General features: G+C 41.0%; 3 protein-coding genes across 3 annotated transcripts in view; 1 reads left to right on the forward strand and 2 right to left on the reverse strand.

Moving 5' to 3' along the window:
• The window catches only part of LOC132947809 (uncharacterized), a 32,204-nt gene extending 24,283 nt beyond the window's left edge, over positions 1 to 7,921 (reverse strand). Inside the window, exons 1-3 of the mRNA XM_061018039.1 lie at positions 7,874 to 7,921; positions 5,510 to 5,712; positions 5,263 to 5,402 (exon numbers count right to left, since the gene is read on the reverse strand). Coding sequence (XP_060874022.1) covers positions 5,263 to 5,402; positions 5,510 to 5,712; positions 7,874 to 7,921 — 391 coding nt within the window. The remainder of the gene's footprint in view (positions 1 to 5,262; positions 5,403 to 5,509; positions 5,713 to 7,873) is intronic.
• Positions 7,198 to 14,271, forward strand: LOC132947432 (proteoglycan 4-like). Its single transcript, XM_061017710.1, has 2 exons — positions 7,198 to 7,389; positions 13,151 to 14,271. The coding sequence occupies exon 2, from the start codon at positions 13,156 to 13,158 to the stop codon at positions 13,882 to 13,884; it is 729 nt and encodes a 242-aa protein (XP_060873693.1). The 5' UTR covers positions 7,198 to 7,389; positions 13,151 to 13,155; the 3' UTR covers positions 13,885 to 14,271.
• Positions 14,272 to 15,868: 1,597 nt separating this feature from the next.
• LOC132946236 (uncharacterized) lies at positions 15,869 to 16,609 on the reverse strand. Its single transcript, XM_061016118.1, has one exon. It carries the CDS (start codon positions 16,607 to 16,609, stop codon positions 15,869 to 15,871), a length of 741 nt encoding a protein of 246 aa, XP_060872101.1.
• Between the last annotated feature and the right edge of the window lie 1,481 nt (positions 16,610 to 18,090).

Consider the following 18,090-nt stretch of genomic DNA (forward strand, 5'->3'; position numbering starts at 1 on the left):
TAATATTATCACTGTTTTGTTTACGTGATTACTACTGTCACTGACGTCTCTGGTGTAACCTATATGCATCGGTCTGCACGCTGTTTAGGTAATAGGGCCTTTATTTTTTATTGATGTGTTAACATCTTTACGCAACCCCCCCCCCCCCCCAAAAAAAAAAAAATAATAATGTGTGTAAAAAAATTGGTCTAGAGTGAATTGGTAAATTCGATACCACAAATCAGTAGCCCAAATATACGTAGCTGTGTGAAATTTAACAGAAACCTTTGTAACAGTACGCCAGCGCACGACATAAACGGTCCTCTTCAGGACCAACCAATCAGAACGCAATATCACCGCGCAAACGACCAGGACAACTTGGAACCCACATTACAGGGTCTCAAGTTGTCCCAGACACATAAACCCAAAATATAAACGTAGGGGAAGCTGCCCCAAAGCCAACGACCCCAACCCCGTACACACAGCCCCAAAGCGGGGTGAACAAGTTAACAATTCGGTACAGTATATATACCGGACGATTTCCGGCACACACCATCAGTCTTCATTCAACCTTCTACCCAGTAACACTACAACACTTAGAAGGAACGAAGACCTGACCATCCGATGAAACCCGCCACCAGTCGACGACGTGCAGACCAGCGCCAGACGTGAGCCGGCCGTAATTCGCTTCCAGATCGGATTATCAAAGCCCGCCGTCACCGGCGCATTGCCACTCGCCGCTGACCAGCCCGATAAGCGGATTCAAACGCCGACAATCTGAACCGTCATCGATCGACGACGTGCAGAGCTGATCGACGAGGACCGGCCGTAATTCGAGACGGATCGAATTAATTAAGCCCGCCATCAAACGACATTGCCGCACGCCGCTGATCACCAATACACGCGGCCCGGCACCCAGTGACCGACCGATACCCGCCGACGACGACCACGAGTCCACCGCCACCAATCGCGAGTCACTCCGAGCCCGGGGACGCGTCCAGAGCGTGACCGACGATACACCGGCACGCCTGAAGTACCAGGCACGACGCCAGTAGTTGCCGCCGCTGTGCCCGACTAATCGCCGACACATAAGACACATAGCGCCGATCAATATCATCCGCCAACACAGACTCCGACGATCAAGAGTCAACGGACATCTCCGTCCCCCCTCCGCTAACTTGATTGAGTTGTGTCAGACCACGGGTACGATATACCGTTGTAGCCGCTTCTTGCGTGTCAGGCGCAACGATATATTGACCCCGTCAATACGGCGACTGTAACACGCCGATACCCCCAACATAATAATATTCCCTATCACTGTATACAGGACCAGGCTTTCGCCGGTCGCGCCGAGCTCTCGCGGCGACGGTCCATCTATTCAGGCCGGCCGTCGCACTCGTGAAACTCGCTACCCCTATTTTGTATAATAAATATACTATATTACGAACAATTTTTAACCGGCCCATAATAAAACTGAAAAAAACCACGTGCTAATAATTACATTACAATTATTGCATTTTTATCTCAATACAAATAGCCTTCTTACATAATTTTATACTTACCAGTTACTATCAAAGTTATCTGAGATAACCGTGGTTACTGATTACTATTATTATTATCATATTATTGTGTATAAACTCTATACCTATGTCGTATGTACAATTGCTATTATAATGTGTTGGCTAGTACCTAAATAAACAAATTATTATATACTATGCTGGCTATAAATATTATTATTATTATTATTATAGGAAACCGGTGAATATATTGTTTATTTTAATCGACGATACACACTTTGTAAATGTTTAATCGAATACAATTTGTTGATTTATATTGTAATATTTCGACAGTGAATTATTTTAAAAATTGTATCTAATAAGTTTTTAACTTTGTTTTTTATATTATAGTGTTTAAAGTAAAGTAATGTTTTCAATTAGTTTAATTTTTTTCCTAGACTTAAAATAGATGCTGGAAACAGTACTTAGTGCGCCAAGTTTCACGCGTGAAGTGATATTGTGTCAACACCGATATTAAGATGTGGCTTGCAGGTCGAAGCTATAATGCTAAAGGTATAGTTGTAGTTAAATTCGGTTTTTTATGAATTAATATTACTCAAATCTTGAAAATAATATGCTTCTATGCTCTATAATTTCCTCAAAATAATCTTTTATACATAAAAATGTATTAAGCACTGAAAAACAAATAAAAGTAACAGTATATAATATATTATATGTATTATGTAATACTGTGCTGGCTGCATGGCTATAAATATTATTATTATAGGAAGCTGGTTTATTTTTGATGACAATATACACTTTGTAAATGTTTAATCGAATAAAATTACTTTATTTATATTTAATTGAATAAGTTTGAAATTGTTAAACTTTGGTTTTTATATTATAGTGTTTAAAGTAAAATAATGTAAAATCAATTAATTTAATTTTTTATCCTCGAATAGCTGCCGACTACTGACTAGGTAGTACTTAGCGTGCTAAGTTTAACGCGCTGTCAACCAACATTAAGATGTGGCTGCAGGTCGAAGTTATACTAAATAGGTACAGTTGTAGTTAGATTCTGTTTTACTTGCGTTAATATTACTTAACCTAGTTGAAATTAGTTATAGAACGATAGGTTCACTTAGGATACATTCGATAGGCCAAATTTATTAAAAACCTGCTTTTAGTTCAATAATTTACCTGCAAGAGGCACACAGGCTCATTTATTATGTTTAAAATGTGTACGAGGTTAAAAATTCCTTTCAAAATCCAAATCCTAAGACCACCTATGGTTACCGTAGTAAATATTACAGCTCATAGGAGTTACTTATACCTGAGAAACAGTGCATTTTACTATTCTTCTTCTTGTCGAGTCCGGTTTTAAAATGCCAATAATAAAAGTACTAAAATAATATACAAAACCACAAATATAATGAAAAAAAAAAACGAAAAAAATGCATGTTACATAATAAACACAACATGATAACGTAAAAAAGTAAATACAAATTAGATAACGAATCCGGTAAATCTAATAAATACAAATTACATACATATGTTATGGTTACGTCCTAGGGGTATTATTTAATAAAAGTATAAGCTAGCATATAAACCAAACATTTTACAAAAAATCGTCGTGAATGTTTATAAAATATTGCATCACATTATCTTCTACACAAGTAGTATACATTTGTATGTTCACAGTCTACTTTTTGTGTCACCACGGTAATTTCACACCGTTCAAGGGAGGATGTCCCCCTTGGACACAATAATTTTACCGTGTAAAAATTATGAAGAATTTGTACACTTTTTACACGGTAATTTCACACCGTTCAAGGGAGGATGTCCCACTTGGACACAATAATTTTACCGTGTAAAAATTATGAAGAGTTTGCACACTCAAAGTCAGTTTTGTCCAAATATTTACAGTGTACATGCTAAATGGTTTTTTTCTCAACAACTAAAAAACTGAAATAATAATTACTATATTCGCATTTTTTTTTTTTTTTTTTATTTATTTATGTTGGTTGCACTGTAATTTATATAATTAATAAATGTCTGTTCTTTTCAAAAATGTATATTCTTTAAAGTTATAAGTTGATCATTTTTTATATTCAGTTATTAATGATCCATCGTTTAGTCAAGTTGTGTCTCATTTTACTTTATTTTCTAAAAGTTTCATTAAATTGTTTTATAAGTTATTCAATTTTTTCAAAAATGAATTTTCAAAAATGCCCTAATGATTTTGAATCCTTAGTTTATCGTATACGAAGTAATCCGACTGTGGTTCATCCAAAATTTTCTTCGTTTTCATCAAGATTTAAAACATTCAAATTATTCCCGTCAAATACTTCTCAAAATAAATATACATTGTCCGAATGTGGCTTAAAATATTCAGGAGTGGATGATGTCGTGGAATGATTTTGTTGCGGTCTTATTCTTCATAATTGGGAAAGGCTGGACGATCCATGGATTGAACATTGTAGATTCAGCCCAAGATGTTTATATGTGTTACTAATGAAGGGTAATCAGTATGTTCAAAACATATTAAGTAAATATTGTAAGACAGAACATATTTGTAATTGCGAAACTGGGTCATATGACACCGTTTGTTAACCATTTTTTTATTATATTATGTTATAGTAAATAAAAATAAAAATAAATCCTGATTTTTTTTTAAAACAACTAATATGTGTTATTATTTGATGTAATATCTCGTGAACGTATAGCCTAGTGGGTTAGTGCGTGTAGTGATAATTTAAATGTTTTCAGGTAACAGGTAAGTATATATAATTCTCCCTCCACTGCATGCAGTAGTCGACTATGCTATACGTTCACATTTTTTTTTTTTTTTTTTTATTTTTATCTATCAGGTTTAGTATATAATACGCTCACAAAGTAAAAATGCTTTCAGTTCAAAGTATATCCTTCATCGGTTATATTATATAAAATTTAAAAAAATAATAATTACGTTTATAGTTTGAAAGGTTTTTTAATTATTAAAAAGAAAAGAACCATAAAATAACTTTAATTCGTTATGGGTCTACCGGTAATTGTGTCAAAATCAGTATTTGACATACGTCCATTTGGTAAGAAGAGTGTTACAGTCGGACTATTAATCACCAAGCAAATTTCGATTATTGTGTTATTAGAATGCAAGTTAACGAAAAAAATTATTACATTAAATTTAGAACAATGGTGTACGCTCATGTCTGAATCTAATTACATTTCAATTACTAACAACTTACATACCAGGTGTAGACGTGTAAGAATCACTGAGAACTTCACATATTCAATCAATGTGAAGCAAAGTTCAATAACCTTACATATAAATGATGATTATATTACACTCTCGCATATAGATTTCTGTAGACTTAAACAACTTCAGCATTGTGTAGACCTTTATATCGCAGAAAAACAGAAACGTTTACACAGTTTTCAAGCAACATTCGATGCAGCTTACGAACTGATTAAAAACGATGTCCGAGGTTTACCCATCAGCTGTCAGAGGAACGAATTCACAAACCAGTATATTCAAAACTATGATTTTAATTATTATTCTCATCTACAAAACGATGACACTTCATTTTTGTATGAAATATTACAATTTCATTTTAACGCAATGTCTGACATGATTTTACAGGACTTAATAGTATGATATAATACAAATTCATTTATATTTATATATTGTTTATTTATTAAATACAAATTATTTTTATATTTATATATTGTTTATTTATTTAGATAAAAATTATTTTATATTACACCAATTATCATGCAGCTAATTTACTTCTTATAGTCCGACGTTCAGGGTCTTTCAATATTACGTCAAAGATGACCTGCATGGTCTCATTCAAACTGTTATTCACTGCCTGGTCTTTTGACTTATCAGAAGTCGTTATCTTGACAGTTGCCTCAGAGTGACGCCACCTGCAACATAAATTAATTATTCAATCAGCTGAACAGTGAATAGAAGTAGATTATTATTTTTTTTTTTTTCATTATAAGTAAAAAGTAAACAAAAGTATAGTATTTACCTCTCCTTTTGAGGAACATTTTTAATGTTTTTACACTTGTAGTGTGTTATTGTCCAGTAGTCGGTCCCAATCTCTTCCGGATTAAATAAACTTTTAATGGTAGCCAAACCATCTCCCTGTCTGAAAGTAATTGTGTTGAAGATTTCTTCATCATAATCTTCCGCCCGCAATTTCTCTTCTAAGATTTCTCTGTAAGATGAACTCTTAAAAAAAAATAAAAAAATAAATTCATGCTATAATTGATCACCTTAGAATATTAGATAAAAGTATTAAGATGATAACTTATTATTTATCTTACTGTAAGTAGTATACATTTGTATGTTCACAGTCTACTTTTTGTGTCACCACGGTAATTTCACACCGTTCAAGCGAGGATGTCCCCCTTGGACACAATAATTTTACCGTGTAAAAATTATGAAGAATTTGTACACTTTTTACACGGTAATTTCACACCGTTCAAGGGAGGATGTCCCCCTTGGACACAATAATTTTACCGTGTAAAAATTATGAAGAGTTTGCACACTCAAAGTCAGTTTTGTCCAAATATTTACAGTGTACATGCTAAATGGTTTTTTTCTCAACAAACTTTATTACTAAAATGGAATAATTATTTAAAATACAGAACACAAGTTATGTAATAACAGATTTTTTATTATTGTAAATTAATTCTAAAATATATTTACACAAGTTTTCTTACTTCTCTAGTAAAAGGTACATATTCTACAATACGAATCATGAATTAATAAACAATAAGCAGTTACACCTGTAAGCGAATCTGAAGCTTCGATTTCCAATTGAACATCCACTGCTGAGGCTGTGGTTGAATCGTTCTGTTTTGAAGTATCGATAACTATAATTGGTGCGTTTGCTACAAAAGTAGAAGGACTCAATATCGGGTTACGAATACTTTTTTCATAGTACGATTCTTGAAACGATGTATACATATTATACAATAAAGTGAAATTATTTTTCGAAAAATCTAAATTCAAATTATCGTATGGATAAGCTATTGAGTTCAGAAATACTTTAACGTTTGTTAGATTACAATGATCGAATATACTACAATCTTTTGATAACACATTTTTGCGTCCTTTCTGTAATCCAATTACGATGAATCGTGGTTTTTCTAATTTTGAAGCAGTTTTCAAATTCCACACAACTTTTTTAGTGGTCCCGAGTTCAGGATATTCAAAAGTTTCAAAAGATCTAAAAGGGATAAACAAACTTTTTTCTTTTTCTATAAGTTTCAATAATTTCAACCTTTCTTCATCATCGACCGTTATATGTGGGACCTTCCAGACTATTTTATTTAAGGTGACTTTACCTTCAGTGGCAGTTGCACCACTTTTAACTTGTAAAGCATTTAAATCACTATGACTTCGGGTTAATATTGACACGGTACGCAGCGGCCACCAGTACAAAGTACAGGTACCGCAGCGACCAGTCTACATTTTTCGTCAACCGCCACTACGGGCTACAGCGCGACAACGCCAACTCCCCCACCACGCCACAAAGGCACAAGGTGGGACGGGAAGGCGAGTCGCGTAGAACGAGTACCGGCCGTCGTAGACCTACAACTAGCATCATAACCCACGTCGTGAGTACACACGTTACAACACCATTGCGATCCGATCGATACGCTGAATTGTGGAACCCGCCGTCCGTGTTCTCTATTGTATTTATTTTTCTTGTACTGTAAAATAAATACGACCTCGTACCGTCATCCGAGTTTTGTGTTGCTCATTTAAAACATCCGAGTGCGAACGCCACCCGCTCCACTCCATCAACGACCGGCTCTCCGCGGACCACCTACCACCACCGTCGTAGCCGCGTCAAATTGGCTCCCCGCAGAGGAATCATCGCCTCAAGACAGCGTAAAGGTAAGAGTTTTTTCACGCTGACACATACCTCGGTAGATTGCTTATATTAAGTTAATATTAAGACGTTTAGCCAGGAGTGTGTTTGCCGGTTAGCTAGGATTCCCAGTGAACATTACGTAAGAATTATTTCTAGCACGTAACAGGGAATCCCGCGCAGCCGTGCATAACCGTGATACGGATTGGGAAGTAGTTATATAACAACCGCCACCCCTCCGCAACGCCTACCTTTCGTCCCGCGACATTACCGTCGATAACAGCACAGCGCGCAGGCCAAAACCGGTTTCAGCCGCTGCAGCCGTCAACTGCCGCCGCCGAGTACGTCGACCCAGTTCTGCTATTCTGGGAACGCAACGGCGGCACCGTCAACAGCTGACCTACAAACGTAATCGCTGATAAACTTCCGTAAACAGCGCACAAAATTTACGTCAAAAAAAAAAAAAAAAAAAAGTCTCTAAACCACGTACACACACCAAACACAAGCTACCTCACCGACCAACTGCTTAACGACAGCATTTGTAATTAAATCATACATAATGACTGGTAAAACGTTACAACAGTTATCGTCGGTGGAGCTGCGTAGCGAGTGCTCGGCCCGCGGACTCAGTGTGTCCGGGTCGAAGTCGGATGTGTATGTCAGGCTAGAGGAGCACCTTAGGGAAATCGGACTAGTTCCCGAGAACGTGAGGTTTGAACCAGTGCAGGCCCCAATCACAGGATTAGGGGACGGTACTGGACAACAACCACACGTTCGATCAACGCTGCTAAGCACGGACGTCAGTCAGATTTTCGAACCATCGGCTAGGGGTATCTCGACAAGCCATACGGCAAGTCAAGGACCAACGGACGATCGGCCAGAGGACTGCGACAACCAGCTGACCATGCAACAGGGCCAGTCCGCACACCCATTAGATACCGACATTTTCAAAACCGCAGCGGAACAACTGCAAAAGTTAAAACTGGCGTTGCCACAAACGAACGACACAACGTCGTTCGAGGCACGCCTAATGGCGCTCGAGGCAAGCATGACGCGGTTCTTTACGGAATCGCGCACGACCGCCACGCAGCAGCCACACGACTTTGCAGTCCCGCGGTACACCAACCACCCGTCACCCGTACACATAACAACTCGCACACACGATAGTTACCAGTCGGGTAGGTCGTATGAGCGCAACGAAGGCGGCGCTCAGCCGAGCGCCAGCCACACTGCCGCCACGAACAACCGACCGTTCCTCACGCGCGACGGTCAACACGACTATACGGGTCACACCACACACGCGTCACAACACGCGTCATATGAAGCACGCGTACAGGAACGTTCGGTACTAATACCGTACGAGGACTTGCGTACAGCAAGAGCCTCGTTACCCGAGTTCACAGGAACTAGGGCCGAGGACCCCGTACGGTTTATAGACAATACCGAGTCGATTTTGACGCAAGCGCGTATACACCCATCGGGTTGGTGCAGGGCGGTCGAGCCGCAATTAAAAGGAACGGCGAGTACATGGTACAATTCTATCAGGGCACTCGACCTATCCTGGACAGAATTTAGGGAGGAATTTTATGAAAATTTCAATAACGCCGAAATTCAGTCTCGATTGCGCGCCGACATCGTGTCAACACGTCAAACGCCCAGACAGTCGTTAACGGAATTTGTGCTGATTAAAAACCAGCTCGCGCGCCGCGTAAATACCGGCCTATCCGAATCGGAGTTGGTAGGTATTATCGCCGGACTAACGCGTGACACTTTCCGTACACACATACGTCTACACCGGCCATTGACGTTCAGCGAGCTGCGACGCATCGCAGGCGTTTTGGACCCGGTAACGGACAACACCAACCCGCCCCCACAACAATGGGCCCCTAAAACTAAAAAAGGGGTGGAAACCCCACAAACAGCCCCCCCGGTCAAAAAAAAATTTTTTGCGAAAGCAACTGATAATACACCACCGGGGCCGTGCAGATATTGTGGGGAACTCCATTGGAACAGTAAGTGTCCAAACAGACCGACCACGTCGGGAAACGGCGGGGGAGTCGACGAGGACTAGTCCCCCTCATCGACTCATCACCACCCCCCCCACTCATCACCACCCACTCTCGGTAGTACACACGGAAAAAATAAGCGTAATCGAAAAGCGCGTAGTTCGGTAATTCAACACACAGAACAACCAACTACGAACATTTTTTCCGTCCAATCACCACTCGGCACCCGTTCACAGACCCCCAACCTACACCACCCCACCATTGAACACACTCACCTCACCGGTGACACGTGTGTTCAACAACAACCGGCTTATGGGGCAGCCACAGGTGTAGGGACAAAGGCAACAGAGACACGGGTGTTCACCCACACAGGTGACGGGGACACAAGCACACACACCGCGCTTATCCCCGCATTAGGTCAGTCTGCGCACGTAAGGCAACAGGCGAGCAACGAGGCAACCGATGTTGACAGTATGGTCATGGCGGTTAACACCACCGACCAGACAGTCTCCATCGCGGTTCAGAACCAGTTGTCCCGCTCGACCAATTGCAATACGACTAATAACGGTACGCGAACATGCCAAGACAAAATTCCGACCCCCGCGGTCGAACTCGAATTTCCGTCAGGCTTCGTAACAGCCCTATTAGATTCGCAGGCACAAAAATCATACGTAAACCCGACAGTAGCCCGTAAATACGGCAAAACACCCACCCACGGACCAACAAACACAGTCCGGATGGCGGACGGTCGCACTGCAACAACCAGTGGCACCTCCACATTCGAAGCTAGGATAGGTACACTCGATATAAAATTCGAAGCGACCATCCTAGACAATTTGTATTGCGACGCGTTACTAGGACACGACTTTCTTGTTAACAACGAAGTCTCTTGGGATTACGCCGCGTGCACAATTCACATGGGTAAGCAAATTCGTACGTCGACATGTTGGAAAGGGAAATCTCAACCACCCGCCACTCGTCCCGACCTGTCACAATTAGAATTCGGAAACGACCCCGAAACACGCGCGAAACTAACCAAGATTTTAAATAAATACGCGGTAGTATTCAGCGAAAAAGTAGGACGTACCAAATTAATTGAACACGAAATTCTGCTAAAAGACCCGTCCCCAATCGCGCTCAAACCATACCCATATCCGCAGCAGAAACAAACTGCTATCGACGATATGGTACGCGATATGGAACTCCAGGGGCTCGTAGAACCAAGCACCTCACCATGGGCCGCACCAGTAGTAATGGCAAAGAAAAAAGACGGAACTTTTCGTCTCTGTGTCGACTACAGGAGGCTTAACGACGTTACGGAATCCGACGCGTACCCTATGCCAGATCTCAACAAAATGATTAGGCAAATGCGGGGCGCGAAAATATTCAGCATTTTTGACCTGAAGTCGGGGTACTGGCAAGTGCCGCTACACGAAAATGCACGAAAATATACGGCATTCCGAACACGTAGAGGTCTATATCAGTTCAGAGTCCTCCCCTTCGGTCTAAAGAATAGTCCAATGACTTTCGTGAGACTCATGAACGAGGTCATGAGGGGGGTACCAGGATGATTTCGTACAAGTTTACCTGGATGATATTGTAGTATTTTCACGGGACGAGTACGAACACCAGGCCCACTTAGACAAGGTTCTCGAGCGGCTCAAGAGGTTTGGACTAACGTGCAACACAAAAAAATGTAAAATTGGCCTACGCGAAATTTCATTTTTAGGGCACATCGTAGACTCGGAGGGCATACAAAAACAACCGGAAAAATTGGTATGCATTGACAATTTTCCGGTTCCCAAAAAGGTTAGGGACGTACGTAAATTTTTGGGCGTGTGCAACTGGTACAACCAGTTCGTAGATAATTACGCGGATACCATAGCACCTCTCACTAACTTATTAAAACAGGGAGTACGGTGGAAATGGACAGAGGTGGAACAACGCGCGTTCGAAACAATAAAAAACGCGCTAGTCACATCACCAAAATTGTCGCCACCCGATTATAGCAAACCGTTTTGTCTGCAAACAGATGCAAGCGAAATAGGAGCCGGTGCGGTACTCTTCCAACGGGGTGACAGACCGGAGGAAAGACGCATAGTGTCCTACGCAAGCAAAAAGTTTAGCGAAACACAAACAAGGTACGCCGCGGTCGAACGCGAGTGCCTAGCGATAATCTGGGCGACAGACAAATTCCGTCCATACCTAGAAACCCGACGTTTCGAACTCCTCACCGACAACTCGGCACTAACATGGTTACACAGGGCTAAAGACAAAAATTCAAAATTAACACGTTGGTCACTACAACTAGCTAATTTGGATTTTAGTACGGTACACGTCCCGGGAATACAAAACGAAGCACCCGATTTGTTATCTCGTGACCCGGCACCGGGCACACCTGTAGACGAAGATCGACTTGAGGAAAAATTGGTAGGGGCGCCCACAGCGCCGACAACCAGTGTTGACCTCGAATCTGACCGAATATTTTCCATGTTCGATAACCACGTTAGTGACGACACACCACTCACCGCGACGACTCTCGAAAAATGGCAGTCCGAAGACGCCACAATCCGCGAAGTAGTCGCCGGTCACAGGTGGGTCGGGCCAGCGCGGAACACTAGGAGCACAAAATCGGGAACGAACACATACGTTTTTTCCGAAGGTCTCTTACGCGTAAACGTAGGCACCCACACACCCGTCGTGATACCAAAAACCAAAGCACAACATGCAATTTGGAGGTGTCACGATCACGTCTTATCCAACCACCCGGGTTGGAAAGAGACGTACCGGGCGGTTCGACAACGGTACTATTGGAAAGGTCAAAAAAACGACGTCAGGTTATATGTCGGTGCGTGCCACGTATGTGCGTGCACGAAACCACTAAACTCACGTCCAAACGACCCAATGCAACCAAGAACCCCCCGTGAACCATGGGAAGTTATCAGTGTCGATCTCATGGGCCCATACCCACGTTCTGGTAAGGGAAAATCGTACATACTGGTAGCAACCGACTGTTTTAGTAGGTGGACCGAGGCTTACCCCTTAGGAACAGCAACCTCTAAAACAATAATCGAAACGTTAGAACGCGAGTTCTTTTCGCGTTTCGGTTACCCCCGCGTGTGTCTCAGTGATAACGGCCCACAGTTTGTGTCAAACGAAATGATGAACGCGCTAGAACGCTGGGGGGCACAGGGTTGGACGACCCCAATCTACCACCCGAGGGCCAACCCAGTTGAACGCCGTAATCAAGATTTAAAAAAAGGGTTACGCGCACAACTAGTAACGGGCAAACATAAATCTTGGGACACGAAACTACCCTCAATCCTATTTTCGATACGGAACAGGTGCAACGAACAGACATGCTACCCACCCGCGGTCCTTGTCCTCGGCAGAGAGTGCAAGAGACCCGGAGATTGGGCGCTGTCTAAAGCGACGCCGGTACACATCAAAAAAACACAGGAAGAGAGGGTAGAGCGGGAAAAACGTATTTTAGGCAAAAAGGTAGTGGTAAAACCAAGCACGAACACCGGCACACCGGCGAAGTTCGGCAAGGGCGACGTAGTCTACTACAAAGCACACCACTTATCTAAGGCACACAAAGATTTTCACGCCGGTTTCGCACCAAAGTGGTGGGGACCGGTAAGACTGGCGAAACAGGTCGGGAAAGGAGTCTTCCAAACCGACCAACAACCACCGCGGAAAATACATGTGTCATGCTTAAAACGGGCACCGATAGGCCAACATTAAATAAACAATTGTCTGTAATAATAATCATTTACAGACAACATGACCGGCCAACAGCAGGAGAAGTGGCAGCAGGTGGCCGAGTTAATCCAACGGCTGGGGCTGGTATCCGGTGGCCAGGATGAGCCGCGAACAGCCGCCCAGGTCGCGAGGATGACTACCCGCCAACTCCTGCAGGATCCAGTGCGGGCGGCCATCTACAACCGGGGCTGGGCGGACCGTACGATGGACATCCAGCGGAGGTTGCGGCCACACCGACCACCATCAACATCAACACCCGGCAGCCGCACACCGTCCCTGACAAGGCCACCACCCCCAGCAACGACACCTGCCCCCGTAACACCTGCGGAGCCGGCACCGGTACCCAGGCAAACGGGGGTACTCCCCGGCCCAACGGGAAAGGTGAGGACGGAGGCGCAGCAGGCACGGAACCGCCGGAAATTCCAGCAGCTAAAGGAAAAGAGGAAAGCCAGGGAAAGCGAGGCAAGCCAACAACGTCGGCTTGCCAAGCAACCCGCGCCAACCTCAGACCCGGAAGCAGCCGGCACGCCTCCGGCCAACCCAACACCGATGGAGGTGGACAAACCGGCATCCAAGGACGGCAAGTCCGAGGAGCCGGGACAGCCCACCAGCCAGGAGTCACCAGACCAATCAGAGGCCACGGTGGACATAACCGAGGCAGATTGGCTGGTGGCGTTCGAGGGGATGCCGGAGTTAGACGACACTCACTCGTTCTACACTCCGGTAGGGTCCCCAAAACACCCCCAGTAACACACACGGGCGCGGGCAAGTCTACCTCAAGCGAAAGCCAGAGGTAGTACAAGCCACCCCCTCCCCTAATAGCACACAGACACCGGTACAAGTGTACCCCGTGTGACGGTTTGGCGGGGGAGTATGACACGGTACGCAGCGGCCACCAGTACAAAGTACAGGTACCGCAGCGACCAGTCTACATTTTTCGTCAACCGCCACTACGGGCTACAGCGCGACAACGCCAACTCCCCCACCACGCCACAAAGGCACAAGGTGGGACGGGAAGGCGAGTCGCGTAGAACGAGTACCGGCCGTCGTAGACCTACAACTAGCATCATAACCCACGTCGTGAGTACACACGTTACAACACCATTGCGATCCGATCGATACGCTGAATTGTGGAACCCGCCGTCCGTGTTCTCTATTGTATTTATTTTTCTTGTATTGTAAAATAAATACGACCTCGTACCGTCATCCGAGTTTTGTGTTGCTCATTTAAAACATCCGAGTGCGAACGCCACCCGCTCCACTCCATCAACGACCGGCTCTCCGCGGACCACCTACCACCACCGTCGTAGCCGCGTCAATATTAATTCCAATCTAGAATTCACTAATATTCTTTTATAGTCTTCAAACAATCCTAACCAATATTTTAATGGAATACAAGCGGTAAATTCACCTTTATCATTTTCTGATTGCGTTGCGTTTTTAAAATTCCAGCCAGCATTTTCATAGCAATTGTAGTTGTCTGGCGTACCGGATAAGTAACCTTTCAACGAGCTAGTGATTCCAAGAACACGCGTGCTATCTACTTCTATCCCATTGATTTCCAACCGTATTTGCTCAAAAAGGTAAGAGTAACCGTTATTAGTTAGTTTCACTTTGGTAGCATCAGTAATTATTCCTTCCAAAAAAATAAAGCTTTCGTGTAGATATGGATAGACATCCGTTTGCTGGATCGATATACGTATTTCATCATTATTATTAAATGATGTTGTATACGGTGCGTATGAATGATATTCAATTTTTGTAATTTTAGAATCCGTTTCGTACTGTGAAGTTATATCCAAAATATCACTTTCAGGCATTCTGCTTTAATTGATAACCCAAAGCTTGTAAAATTTTTTTATTCTTCACCGTCAATTTTTTTATTTGATTTGATGTTGCTGGTAGCACTTTAGTCTTATGACTAGTTGTACTGATCCGAAGTAGTGGGTTTATATTGAATTTTAAACCCATCTCAAGATCCGTAACGTTTAATATGTAACACAATTGTCAATGCCTCACCAAAATTATTAATCGGATTATGATCTTGATCAACTAACTGAACGGTTATCGAATCAATATTTGTTTTATTCAATTTGTAATATATTAAATTTGGTGGTGACTGAATTACTTTCAACCCTGTCCTTTCACTTGGGAAAAACTCATAAATCGAATGACTCTGAAGATGGTTGTTGAATGATCCTTGAGCTATATTACACATTACTTTTATAGAATTAATTGTGTTTAAATTTACAGCTTTTTCCGATCGAAGAATTTCATTGTGTGGCTTATATACTCGTTTTTCAAAACCGAATACAGGTGCTATACTATACGGATACTCAAAGTGTAGTATCCCATTACATTTTATATACGATCTGAAATCGTTAGGATCAACTGTAATGTCGAATGTTAAATTGGTTAAGTTTTTACTATTATAGTCATCTATTTGCTTCTTAACTCGTTGCTTAATATCTTTAATTTCATAACAACCCTCTTCCAATGTAATAAAACATATCATAGGATCATTATTGTTTTCATTCTCAGCTACTTGTATAGAAAATGTATTATTATTATCATTAATATTTGGAAACGAATTAAATGACTGTAAACATAACAAAGCTATTTCTGAGTCCTCGTAAAGGTTTATAGGCGGAAAATAATTTACAGATAATATGGTAGCATTCCCAGTTAAACTTAAAGTAACTGACTCATACATTACAAAATCTAAGATATAAATTTAATGATGAGATCCGTGACGTTTAATATGCAGAACAACTGTTAACGTTTCGTTAAAATTGTCAATTGGATTATTGTTTTGGTCAACTAACTGAACAGTAATTGAATTAATATCTGTTTTGTTTAATCTGTAATATATAAGGTTTACCGGAGATTGAACAACCTTTGTTCCTCTTCTCCCACTTGGGAAAAACTCATATATCGAATGTCTTTGAAGTTGGTTGTTGAATGACCCATGTGCTATATTACACATTACTTTTATAGAATTAATTGTGTTTAAATTTGCAGCTTTATCCGATCGATGTTCTTCATGAAACGGTCCACAAACTTTCTTTCTATACCCAAAAACAGGTGCTATACTATACGGATGCTCAAAGTTTAGTATTCCATTACATTTTATATACGTTCTAAAATCGACAGGATCAATACGTACACTGAATGTCAGCTTTGTTCCGTAGACTTTATTAACTTGAGATAACTCTTCTACCATATATTTGTTAATATCTTCTATGTCACGGCATTCGACTGGTACAAAAAATTGAATTTTTGCTATTCTATCTGGAGGAATTGATTTTATTCTCAGCCGGTTATTAGTTGGATTTATAATATTTGGAAATGAATTGTACGTTTGCAAAGATAACAAAGCTATTTCTGAATCCTCGTAAACGTTTAGAGATGGAAAATAATTTGCCGACAATACAGTTGAATTTCCAGTCAGATTTAATGTAATAGATTCATGCATTGCAAGAATTCAAGACATAAATGACCACAGTTAAATGTATTGAAGTCTTGATAGTTGGAATAGTTGTATACTATTTTGAACTGTCTGAAATAATGTTGTAATTCAATTGGTGGTGGTAAATCACCAAAGCTATCAAAATATACAACTTTGTCCTTATTTTTATAAAACGCTACCCAATGGCTTCCGTCGCCTGAAGATGTATCCAAGTTTAATATACCACATTCAATCGTATGTGGTTTTTTAGGTAAGTTATCACGTGAAAAGACACTACGGAAATGATTGATTTTCAACTTTCCGATATATTTTATAATATCTTGAGACGAAAGCGGTCTATCAGGTAGCGTGATCATCAGTTTTTTTTCCTTAACCTATTCTTGTTTGATTTCAAACCACTGCCTTTTTTTCTTTTTGAATTTTGAACCGCATTATACACACTAGCACCTCCAGACATCAAACTACCAAGTGCTGACAATCCTGCAAATATAGGTATTAAGGGAATTGCACCTCCTGATTGTCTCGGTACTAAAATCAACCTTTTACCACCATTCTTTTTTTTTGAGATTCTTTTTTTTTTCGCTGCTAGTATACAATTTGTTTTTATAGCACGTTTCCGTTTGCAACCCATACCTATTTTTCTTTTAGCTTTCGTTGCGTTTGTTACTGCGTACGCAACTAATTTCTCTTCTCTAGGTGTATCTTTTGCTTTAAATCTTTCCCAAGCTCGATTTTCTAACACTTTATCAGCTTTATGTCTATCGTCTAAATTTTTACTTGTTGCATACACAATATCGTGGTCACGACAAGCAGCATCCAATGGGTTTATTCCTTTATCACCACGATCTAGTCTCTTTTTTAATTTTGTACCAGGACCACAATACTGATATCCTGAAATATGGGCTTCGAACGGGAGACTATTTATAAGGGAGTTTACAAATCCTTTACCAGTCTTGTTTGAATTGTACTTACGAGTTGAACACGCCATCTATAACTGGTTATAAATTTAAAAAATCTAGAGTATTTATACGAAAATAATATGAATTTGATTGAACAGAAAGATAAATTAGATGTAATAAATGTAGATGTTCAGGTAGTAAAAAAACCATCAAGACATGGTTCGTTATTACCCGATACTATACGTGCTATACTAGTTGGTCCCAGTGGCTCAGGAAAAACAAATATAATGTATAATCTGATCACACATGCAAACGGGTTAAGATTTGAAAATATTTATTTATACTCGAAAACCTCTAATCAGGAAAAATATGTCTTACTGAAAAAAATAATAGATGATATAAAAGGTGCTAATTTTTTCATATTTACAAGCGCTGATAAGGTTATAAAACCAAACTTAACCAAAAAAAATTCAACTATAATTTTTGATGATGTGATATGTGGTCCACAATCCGTAATCAGAGAATACTTTAGCATGGGCAGACATTCAGGTGCTAGCTCTGTATTTTATTTAGCACAGACATATTCTA

The sequence above is a fragment of the Metopolophium dirhodum genome, chromosome 6, assembly GCF_019925205.1.
Source record: "Metopolophium dirhodum isolate CAU chromosome 6, ASM1992520v1, whole genome shotgun sequence".
NCBI lineage: Eukaryota > Metazoa > Arthropoda > Insecta > Hemiptera > Aphididae > Metopolophium > Metopolophium dirhodum.

Bases quoted from the DNA above. Each gene is read 5' to 3' on its own strand.
- LOC132947432 (XM_061017710.1), top strand. From the start codon at position 13,156: ATGACCGGCCAACAGCAGGAGAAGTGGCAGCAGGTGGCCGAGTTAATC.
- LOC132946236 (XM_061016118.1), bottom strand. From the start codon at position 16,609: ATGCATGAATCTATTACATTAAATCTGACTGGAAATTCAACTGTATTG.